The sequence below is a fragment of the Astatotilapia calliptera genome, chromosome 23 (assembly GCF_900246225.1).
Source record: "Astatotilapia calliptera chromosome 23, fAstCal1.2, whole genome shotgun sequence".
NCBI lineage: Eukaryota > Metazoa > Chordata > Actinopteri > Cichliformes > Cichlidae > Astatotilapia > Astatotilapia calliptera.
The window spans coordinates 20,573,778-20,585,032 of NC_039323.1; the positions used below are offsets into that span (position 1 = coordinate 20,573,778).

General features: G+C 42.6%; 2 protein-coding genes across 7 annotated transcripts in view; one reads left to right on the plus strand and one right to left on the minus strand.

Annotated features, from left to right (window-relative positions):
- Positions 1-8,825: 8,825 nt before the first annotated feature.
- Positions 8,826-9,901, plus strand: LOC113016641 (protein CIP2A-like). Its single transcript, XM_026159628.1, has 3 exons — positions 8,826-8,876; positions 9,547-9,692; positions 9,768-9,901. The coding sequence occupies exons 1-3, from the start codon at positions 8,838-8,840 to the stop codon at positions 9,892-9,894; spliced, it is 312 nt and encodes a 103-aa protein (XP_026015413.1). The 5' UTR covers positions 8,826-8,837; the 3' UTR covers positions 9,895-9,901.
- Positions 8,903-11,255, minus strand: part of LOC113016637 (leucine-rich repeat-containing protein 31-like) — a 30,841-nt gene continuing 28,488 nt past the window's right edge. For 3 of the 6 annotated variants that reach the window (XM_026159621.1, XM_026159618.1, XM_026159620.1), the window contains 3 exons: positions 11,026-11,190; positions 10,722-10,877; positions 9,928-10,448 (listed from right to left, as the gene is read on the minus strand). In XM_026159621.1, the coding sequence (XP_026015406.1) occupies positions 9,991-10,448; positions 10,722-10,877; positions 11,026-11,190 (779 nt within the window). In that variant the 3' untranslated portion in view covers positions 9,928-9,990. Of the gene's footprint in view, positions 8,925-9,684; positions 10,449-10,721; positions 10,878-11,025; positions 11,191-11,255 lie in introns of those variants that run through there. The other 3 variants (XR_003271276.1, XM_026159622.1, XM_026159623.1) reach the window with 3 other exon arrangements.

Here is an 11,255-nt window from a genome sequence, read left to right on the forward strand (position 1 = left end):
GGTAATGAGTCTTTGTTTGTAGTATCATTCGGTAGCTGTAGTTGGAGCGACAGTTGAGGCTCATCAGTGTCGCGTTACTGGCACAGGTTTCGTTGAGTGAACAGTCCATACACTTCCTCTCGTTCCTTGGTGGGCAGAAAGTGTATATGTATTTGCATAGCAGTCAGTTTTATTATTCAAGTAAGCTGTAGTGTTCATAAACTGCCACCAGAAATTAGTGGCATAGCCATGGGGAAACTTGGTGTACTTTCCTTTGTCATACAGTGTCTGCCTTTTCTCCATATAACGTGACTTATTGTCCCTCACGGAAGCAAAGATGAGGAGCCCGGCCATGGTCAGGGCCGCTGCAGTTGTTAAGAGCCACCACCTCATGACGACGGGACACACCCTCCTGTCGCGAGTAGACCCCCCGGCCAGGAAAGCTGACCCCTCCACCGGGCGAGATCACAACAAGTGGGCAAGCCTGCCGTCAGCTGTGTTTAGATGGCTTCACTTACTGGCTCTGATGGATGCAAGATGGTCGTTCCGCAATTTTGCAAGCTCCAGTTTTTCCTTTGGAGCACTTTGATCAGAACCCAGTCACCGGGCTGTGATCTGCAAGACACTTGATAGACATCATTACATTCTTCGTCATTTACAATCATCTCTTTATTTTCCTACAACTTAGACATACATTTTGCTACTGAAATTGTATCTGCCTTTTTCACTGGGTAGATTTCTGGCCACTTTGAGAATACATCTATAACCACTAGGGTGTATTTTTACCCTTGGGATTCATTTAGCTCAATAAAGTCCATATGGATTGTGTGGTCTCAGGTTTCCCTGAGCATTACATTTTTGACACGTCATGCATGTTCTGACAAATTGTTTTGCTGAGGTTTCAAAATTTACAGTGTAGAATTTACAGTGTAGAAAGAAATGAGAGTTGACAATACTGGTCAGTCCCCCCGTTGACAAATGCGTACAGCCATGAGTCACTAATGCCGCCATTTTGTGGAGGAATTTTGGCAACACTGGCTTGCCATAACACATCATTAAGTCGTTTGTCAGAACTGCACCGTGTTTTAGCCATTTTGCCTGCTCTGCTGTGCTTGCTGCTTTTGTTCATTTTTCAACACATCCAGTGGAATCTGATGTGTGTTCACTGCCATCAATGTGATGTTTGCCTGTTGTGCCGCCTATTTTGCTGCTCTGTCAGCAAAATTGTTGCCTGTAGTAATGAAAGAGTCAGTAGGCGTTGTAAGAGGTTGGCATGCTGGTTTGCCAGTTGGTGTAATCATTCCTCTGGTTTTCCAGATTTTTTGCAAAATGATGCACAGCAGAGAAAACATACTGGCTGTCTATATAAATGGTTATTTGTTTATCTTTGTGTATTTCACATGCGCAACAATCCACGGTTCTAGCAGGCGTTGTCTCTATGTTATCTGCTGTTTCTGCGTGGCTGTCTGCAGCCTTGGTGTTTGTGACTTTGCTCGCCTCTCTGTTCCTGATAGCCACCTGCGAATTAGTGTTTTAGTCTGTTGTCAACAGTCAGCCTTATTTTTAAGTTACAGAATGCTTCTCCCTTTTTTTGTTTTTTGTTTTTTTTTTTTGTTTGGGAGAATAGATGCAACTCTACATTTTCACTTAAGGCAGTTTTAGATAATTTCTAGTTCTTCAAACAATGCATGGATCTCACACATTTCAAACTTTCAAGTTAGGGTTGTTTCCCATTTATACAAATATATATATTTAACTTTGCATTGCTCACAGCTCATAGCTCACAGCTCTAAACCTAGGCATTTTTCAATCATATGCCTAATCACTATGTGTCACTGTGATTCTCAAGTATGGTCACAAGTTCGTTTAAATTCGTTTCCAAAACCAACAAAATAATCAAACAAAAACAAAAAACATAAACGTGTCAGGACACAAAAGAAAAAAGAAAAATGCTGCCACCCGAACAAGGCAGAAGTCTGCATATGTTGGCTTGTAATAGCATGCAGCTTGTAACATACTAGACTAATGTGCCTGTGTTAATTCAGCTCCATATTATTGTGTGAAGTTTCACTGGGTTGGGAGTGGTTTTGTGTGTGTCACATTTTTGGTGAGCCAATGGCTGGAATGAGGTTGGACTAATTAGAGGCAGGTGTACTTGATTGCACTGATACACTGGTCTACTTATAGCCCACACTACAACCACTGCTGTTTTGTTTTGTCTCTCTGTGCAGGTATGTAATGTGATGAAATCAGATATGTTTGGGATGGATGGATTTTGCGCTATGAATTTTATATTAAGTGTGTCGTTTTGTCTCTCTGTGCAGTCCAGGGCCTATTATATGCCACAGCCTAAAGGCAGCTGGGTTGCAGAGGCTTGAGTGACCACTGACTATATGCTTGCAGGGTGGTGGGTCTCCAAGTACAACTTCTAACCCTGTTAAAGGCAACATGTGGGGTGCAACTTGGCTGTGTGGCATAGCTGGCTCTGGCCTTGGGACTGTGTGTTTTTATACAATTCATAAGTGGGACACTGGACTGTTCTATCTTTTATCTCTTGATATATTTTTTGTCAATAAATTATCTTTTAGAATTTTATTGACTGTCATCTTTTTGCCCACGACTGAGACGGTTGGTCAGACCTAGAGTCTTTCTTTGGGTGTGTTACAGCAGCTTCTGCTCTAAAAGAAACAAATAAATAAAAAGAAAAGAAAATGTGTAACATGCTCATCAGCTTAGCAGTGTCTACATATTTAATTCAGCTTCTCAATCCTGTAGTTGTAGCTGTTGTCTACAGGGTTTTGCTTATTGGTTGTTATTATAGGTGTGCTCTATATCTCAGCAATGTGTCATTCTAGGATGATAGGTTTCAAGCTGGTCAAGTGCCTCTATGCACTTCATTAGTTTAGTTATTCTCTGTATTGTCTTCATCTCACATGTCATTACACTGAGTTTCAGCAAACCTTAAGCTTGATGCAGACTACTGCTTAACAATTATCCACCTCACATCATAACCGATTAAGGTGCCTCTTCATATTAATATTATGTCATTGTTAATATTATCCTCTTTGTCTTATATAACAGCAATAGCATAATATTTTATTAGTGTGTACCACTATACTACTCCTGAGCCAATTTGTTAGTTAGGATCATCTTATTCAGCAAACAGATAATTTAGAATTCATCCAATCTGCGGTCACATTTGTTCTCTCTGTTGCATGGCGGACCAGGCAGTTCTATTATAATATATTATATTTTATTTTGTATCCATCAAGGGCTTCAGATGACCTGCAGAATCATCCTTTTCCCAGGGTGGAGACAGTTACCTTTTCACACACTGTCCTTGGCTGAACAATGACACAGCCTTAATATACCTTATTTATTTTATTAAAATATTTTCGTGTGAATTATTTGCTTTATATTCATTTTATACATGCTGGGCATGGTCATCATGCCAACTGTGTTTCATTGTTAATATCACTTTACAGGTTGTTATCCTTGCTATTATTAATTTCAAATACTCTAAAGATCATTTCTACTGTAATTTTCCCTTTGTTTATCTTTATTTCGTACTTTTTATATTTATATCTACTCAGTGGGGTCTGTTTTCAACCCTTTTAAACTACTTCAAACTACTTTGATCTCTAGTTTTCACCTAATAAGGGATTATTATGTTCTTCCTGTATGGGTGATGGTTTACTAAAAGGATTGTGGGAACTGCACAGTGTCTCGTCTTCTGGTTTTACTAAACTGGCAGTTGGATTCTGTTCTCCCGACTGTTTATATTTTGTTTTCTTAAATCTCTCAGTTTACAGACACTGTTTTTGTCCGGCGTCTGGACTTTTCTTTTCTCACCACTGCTCGTCAGCAGGAGTGAGTTTTAATTTCACTTGCTTGATTACCCATCTTATTTATGTATTTACTTATTTTTGTTTAAGTAATATATACACAATACAGCTGCTATCACCTTCGCTGGTATTAGAGACGAGAGTGGTTGCTCACACGCCCTTCTACTTTCGGACTATTTCCAAAAGCGGTGTGAACTTTACGAGACGGAACTCGACCGTTCTCTCAACTCACCAGCACGTCAGTGAACAGCAGTAAAAGAAAAACACAGTAGGAGCAGCTCAGTCTCTTATCGGACCGTGAAAATTCAGCTTGCTCCGTTAGTTACAACAATACACACGCATACATTCACATTCACACTTATTCGCGCGATCGGAACCCTTATAATAAAGGGGAGCTGCCAGTCTTTCTGTAGACGAGCTACTTATTCCCTTGACCCAGCTGGGGGAGCTACCCAGAGCTCCAAACCTAACCCACAAGAGTGGGGAGCTTCCAGTCGACGAGCTCCAAGCTACCAGCCGACGAGCTACTTTAAACCCACAGAAGTGGGGAGCTTCCAGTCGCAACGAGCTACTTTCGCTATTTTAAATTCCCTGAATTTAAAATACGTTTTTACGCAAGATTGTGTCAGTGTGTCTGTATCTACCTGGTCAGTGTCGCCGGGTCTGGTCCACCTCGATCGGGCCCCACCACCGTGGGTCGCTTTCTAAGAACGTTGGCCAAGACTCGAATTTAACGCCCTTGGTCTTTGACCACACACCTAGTGTGTGGGCTGTCGACAGACGAACAACGTGGACTGGTCACGGAGATGGGACACGATGGAGGCGCTCCGGCTCTGAAGGACCAAGAAATGTTGGGGGAAAACTCTGTAAAAGACCCAGGAGAAATAAAGACACAATGAGACAAAGTTACTTTCTTTATCAAACGTGTACACGGGTGAGCTGCTAAGAACAACTCACACCATGCACAGTGGCTTGGTAATTTTTATAGGCACAGAGCACAGAGACAGTGAGAACAGGATAACAAATAATAAACAGATAAAATAAAACAACTCCATATATGGTGCTAGTCTCGTCAGCAGAGAGCTAGGGAAGATAAAACAATCTAAAACAATATGTCCCAGAAACAAGATGTGTTTGCTGGGAAAGTCTAAAAAGATAATTCTAAACTAATCTAACCATAGGGAGAGGGCAGACAAAAGGCATCTTTGTACATTTAAAAGAAGGTAAAGAAACATAGAATCATTTTTCCTGTAACAAATATAAATAGAATAAGAAGATTAAAAAATGAATAAGAATAAAATCAAACAAATATTAGGTAAATCCTAAATTAATAATAGAATAACAGGATAGAATAAATAAGCATAAAATAAATAAACGCTAAGTAAAAGCTAAATTAAAAAGGTGGGTCTTGAGCCTGTTCTTAAAAACATGTACGTTCTCTGCGGCTGAGCTCCTCCGGCAGGCTGTTCCACAGACGAGGACCATACCACTGAAACGCTGCCTCTCCGTGAGTATGTGTCCTGACTTTAGGGACAATCAAAAGGCCAGTACCAGAGGACCTCAGGGTCCGCGAGGGTTCGTATGGTAAAAGCAGATCTGAGAGATAAGAAGGCCCAAGACCATTAAGACATTTAAAAACCAATAAAAGAACTTTAAAATCGATCCTGAAACACACGGGGAGCTAGTGCAGCGATTCTAAAACCGGTGTAATGTGGGCCCGCCCTCTGGTCTTTGTCAGCACACGAGCTGCCGAGTTTTGCAAGAGTTGTAAAGTTGAAATATTCTTCTTAGGAAGACCAGAGAGCAGGGCATTACAGTAATCAATGCGACTGGTAATAAAAGCATGCATCAACATCTCCGTGTTGGCCCGAGAGAGAATAGGGCGGACTCTGGCTATATTTTTTAGATGATAAAATCCAATTTTAGTTACATGTTTAATATGTGGGATAAAACCAAGCTCAGAGTCAAAAATAACACCCAGGTTTTTCACTTGTAGCGAAGGACATAGTGAAAAGGCCTCTAATTTAGACAAGAGTTTCTCTCTCTGAGCCTCAGGACCGACAATTAAAACTTCAGTTTTGTCCTGGTTAAGTTGTAAAAAGTTTTCTGCCATCCAAGATCTTATATCCAAGATACAGTTAAAGAGGGCATCCATTTGTCTGGTGTCATCAGGAGACACGGAGATGTACAGCTGCGTGTCATCAGCGTAACTGTGGAAGTTCACTCCATGCCTCCTGATGACACCGCCGAGAGGGAGCATATACAAATTAAAAAGTACAGGGCCTAGAACCGACCCTTGAGGCACGCCACATGTCATTTCATGGATCTTAGAGGAGCATGTATCCATACTCACCATAAAAGTTCTGTCAGAGAGATAGGAAGTGAACCAGCTGTGTACAGCACCAGAGAGGCCCACCATGTGTTTCAGTCTGTTTAAAAGAATAGCGTGGTCTACTGTATCAAAGGCTGCGCTTAGATCCAGTAGCACCAGGACTGAGAGCTTTTGGGAGTCCCAGTTACATCTAAGATCATTTAAAACCTTTAGGAGAGCCGTCTCTGTGCTGTGGTTCACCCTAAATCCAGACTGGAATATCTCCAGGATCTGTCTATCATTGAGAAAATCAGTAATCTGAGTAAAAACAAGTTTTTCTAAGACTTTACTTAAAAATGGTAAGTTGGATACAGGTCTGTAGTTATTAAAATCATTACAATCCAAATTGCTCTTCTTCAGAAGGGGCCTCACCACCGCCGTTTTAAAGGCAGCAGGGAAGACACCCAACTGAAGAGAGCAATTCATCATGCATAAAAGCTCAGCCTCAAAAAATCCATAAAGTGTTTTAAAGAGTGAAGAAGGAATTGGATCTAAAAGACATGTGGTGGGTCTCACTGTGGAGAAAACCTTCTGAAAGTTCTCAGCATTAACCAGGACAAAGCTGTCCAGTGTCTCCTCAGGTACAATCGAGCCCTCAGATGTATTTAAAATCATATCACGATTAGATAAAATACCAGATCTGATGGCGCTGATTTTTCCCCTGAAGTGGTCTGCAAACTGCTCACAGAGCGAGTCTGTGGGGGTTCTTTGGGAGCTGTTAAAGTCAGGGTTAAATAAGTGATCTATGGTGGAAAAGAGGACCTTGGGATTATTTTTGTTAATACTGATTATTTTGGCGAAGTATGAATTTCTTGACTTCCTTAATGTATTATTGTACACTTTAAGTTGCTCGCAAAATATTTGATGGTTGATAGTATTTTTATTTTTCCTCCATCTCCTTTCTGCTGCCCTGCAATTTCTTTTGAGTTTTTTCACTTCTTCGTTTCTCCAGGGTGATGAATGTTTTACGTTAATCTTTTTGGTGGTGAGTGGAGCAACGGAGTCAAGGCTTTTCTTCAGTTTGCTGTTGAAATAACTAAAAATCAAATCGCAGGATGCAGGTAAAATCACAGGGGGGCATTCGTCTAAAACCCTGGTAAAATTTGCAGCCACTTCAGAGGTTAGATAGCGCCTCCTCACAGTTCGCACCGAGGTCTCCCGCTGAATAAAACCGGTGATGTTAAAAAACACACAGTAGTGGTCAGAGACAGCCAAGTCAACAACAGAGGACACGCTGGTGGACAGCCCATGGGTGATGACCAGGTCCAGAGTGTGTCCTCTGTTGTGAGTCGGCTGCGTGACGTGCTGGGTAAAATCCAAACAGTGAAGAATGTTTAAGAATTCTTTTGTTGCAGGGTCAGAAGGATTATCTATGTGCAGGTTAAAATCACCGGTTAAAATTATCATATTATATTTTGAATGTATGTTTGTTAAAAATTCTGAGAATTCCTTGATAAAAGCAGCGCTGTCTTTAGGTGGTCTATAAACTGTGGCAGATAAAACTGGAGGGCTGCTGAAAACAATAGCATGGAATTCAAAAGTGGTAAAATGATCAAGTAAAATTTGTTTGGTGGTGAGTGTGTTGTTGGCTAAAGATGCAGTCCCACCACCTCTCTTACCACTTCTAATAGAAAAAGAGAAATTAAAATTTGGTGGGGAGGCCTCAGTGAGAACAACTGGTGCATCCGAACCCAGCCATGTTTCAGTTAAAAATAAACAGTCAAGTTTATTATCTAAAATTAAATCATTAATAATAAAAGACTTGTTCGACAGAGAGCGTACATTTAAAAGTGCCATACTGATTGAGACTGGTGGATTTTTGACAATAGAGTTGGATGGATGTTGATATTTTTGAAGAGGCCGGAGGTTATTAATATTTTTGGAGTTACTGGATTTATGATAATTCTGTTGCTCTCTGTTTGTGATTATGACGGGTATTGTGTTGACTGTGGGAGAGAGAGGTCCTAGTCCAGAGTTTTGTGTATTACTGTTAAAAGTGGAACAAATATAGGAGCTGGGACCAGGGGAACATCAGTCAGTAGCAGACGGATCAGCAGGTAATGTCAGTTTGGGGTAGTGACAGGGCGATGTGCGGCAGTGCTGTACGCCAAATGCCAAATTGGCGGACAGCAAACGGCGTCCCCAGGCGTTGAGGTGGAGCCCGTCTGCCCCAAAAAGATGCCTCCTCTCCCAGAAGGCATCAAAGTTGTTAATAAAACCCACGCCGTGGGAGACACAGGCGGAGGAAAGCCAGGTGTTAAGGCTGAGCAGCCGGCTGAAACGGCCTATCCCTCTGCCACAGGTGGGGGTGGGCCCAGAGATAAAAGCACTCACCTGCAACTGACCAAGGAGGCTGAAGAGTTCGAGGAAGTCCAACTTCAGCAGCTCAGATTGCTGTTTGGGGATGTCATTGGTGCCGATGTGGATGATGAGCCGGTTAACCTGTGGGTGGGATGCCAGAATGTTGGGAATTCTGTCCACTATGTCAACAACAGTGGCTCCCGGGAACGACAGCGTGAGCGCCCCCCTCATCCGCACGTTCCTGACGATGGAATCCCCGAGGACCAGCGTGGAGAGAGGAGGTGCCACTGGGGGCTGTTGGCCATCTGAGATGCCCGCGCCGCGACGCCGGGGGTGTTCAGATGGAGATGCGCCAGCCGGACTGCGTGAGTGACTCCCAGGTAGCCGCGCTTATGGTTATTTTTTCTTTTATTAAACTGATCACACTCCTGTTCATGAATAGAAAAAAACCCCATCAGTGTATTTTCACTTAAACAAGCAGCTGTTTTTTTTGCATTAAAGTTATATAAAAATGTAACAGTGCAAATTCCTCGCTGACAGTTTAACCAAAAGGCATTTCCAGTGGAAAGTAGCCGACATATCCTCAGCATAACCATGTATAATATCCACAAAACCTGAGAAGGTTGGAGAGAAGGTAGGTGAACTCTGCTGGGATCTGCGTTTAACAAAGTGTCTAAAGACGAAACAAAGAAATCTTTCTGTAAATGTTCAGATGCACAGACTGGACTGAAAAAGAGTGAAAAAGCAGCTAACGTCCAAAAATAAGAAAACTTTGAAAGAACTCCAAAAAAACCTGGAGAACTTTTGCTCAAAAAACAGTTTTGTTTTTTTTAAATTACAAGGCAATCTGACAAAATGTCATCAAATGAGACTCAAGACTTCTGCAGGTCTCTGCCATGACTCAATTTTTTTTTTCTTAACGGCAGAAACAATTGTTCCTTTTTTACTTTGTTTCTATTTTCTCTTCTTGTTTTTATCTGTTGAACAACAAACAACATTCATGCTGATTCACATAATATCCTGTCTCTAATCTCTGGGATTTCCTCGTAGCTCTTTGATGCAAAGAACATCCATCAAACGCTCCAGCTTGTGCTCAACATCATCGTGAACGGTGAAGGTACTCTGACGAGAAAATACTCAGTCGACCTTTTGGTTGATTTGTTAAAGAACCCCAAAATAGCTGATTACCTAACAAGGTATGCAGATAATTCACAGCTCTTTTCCTGAATAGCTGCTTTAAAACTCTGCTGAAAGCCTTTGTCCATTTCCAGGTATCCCCACTTCTCGGCATGTGTGTCTCAAGTGTTAGGACTGCTGCATTCGAAAGACCCAGACCCTGCAGCCAAGGTGAGAGACGACAAATATGATAACCCACACCAGCTGTGCTTAACTCTGTAAGTTCCCAGTATTCCCTGAAACCATCACATGTGACACAGTTTACATCAGACGTGATGCAGCTGACGTCAACACTGACCTTCTTGTGGTAACAGAGACTTAAAAAAATAATAATAAAGCAACAAAGTGGGTCGCTCTTTGACAGTAAATTCCAGTGCGGTCCGCTCCAATCTCCTCAGGCTGACTCTCTTCTAGGCTCTCCTGACTGTTCCCTTTACATGTTGATGATGTGTCTTGTAAATCTGGATCCCTTTCCAGCAGGACGCTCCTCTTTTTCAGACAGTACCTGAGCTGCTCTCTCTCCTGACAGTCAGCTGTCCACCTCTGCATGGCCAGTCGAGCCAGCGCCGGCATTTGAGGCAGAGCTCGGAGCAGAGCGGGCAGCCAGGCTGAGCACGGAGCAGAGGTTGAAGGTCGCAAACTGACATCCACGTCTTCCAGAGAGCCCAGACCTCCTGCTGCAAACAGACTGCACCAACCGTTGTCTCCCACCAAGCTGTTGTAGGACAGATCCAGTGCACGGAGTGAGGAGAGACAGCCCCGTCTGCACACGGCAGCTGCACAGAGGAAGAGGACCCATTGATAACTGATCACTTTATGCCTGTTCACTTTACTGTTTTGTTCACAATGTTTCTGATGGAGACAAAAATAACACCGAATAGTTTCATTGTTTTGTTTTATACGACAGCTACAGATGCTGGCAGCATGAAATAAATGAAAGAAATATCAATTTCCTTCAGGCTTTACTTGTCTTAATATACATTTATGCAGCCTAATGATCCACTACAGACCAAAAAAGAAAAAGTATAATGTCATTGTGTGTTAGTTACCCAGATGTTGCATGTCATCAGTGGTGAGCTCGCAGCTGCAAAGACGGAGCTCGCTGACGACTGATGGCTGCAGAGCATCCAGCAGGAGCGCCAAGTGACCGCCAACCACTTTACACCAGGAAATATCCACCGTGCGCAGATAGGACACCGCCAGGGCTGATGCATAAACACAAAGTTTTCACCATTTCAGGCTAGAGGGTGGAAGAGGTATTCAGGGAGAATGACTTGAAGGAAAACTTCTATAAATAAACAAGTGTGTGTGTGTGTGTGTGTGTGTGTGTGTGTGTGTGTGTGTGTGTGTTACCCAGAGCAGTGAAGGACTCGTTGCTCATGTAGCAGCTGTTGAATGGCAGCCTCCTCATTTGTGTCGCAGGGAGGGCGGAGACCAGCAGGTGGACCACACCTCCCACTTCCTTATTGGATGACACATCAAGCTCGGTCAGTGCAGTGAGAGAGGGCAGCACCTGGACTGAAAAACAACGAGTCACATGACTGCTGCAGCGAGCATGCGTGTGAGATTGGTAGCAACTGACT

Coding starts and splice junctions, on each gene's coding strand:
- LOC113016641 (XM_026159628.1), top strand. CDS start 8,838: ATGGAGATGCGCCAGCCGGACTGCGTGAGTGACTCCCAG. Junction 8,877..9,546: donor ACTGCGTGAGTGACTCCCAG/GTAGCCGCGCTT, acceptor ATTTCCTCGTAG/CTCTTTGATGCAAAGAACAT. Junction 9,693..9,767: donor ATAGCTGATTACCTAACAAG/GTATGCAGATAA, acceptor GTCCATTTCCAG/GTATCCCCACTTCTCGGCAT.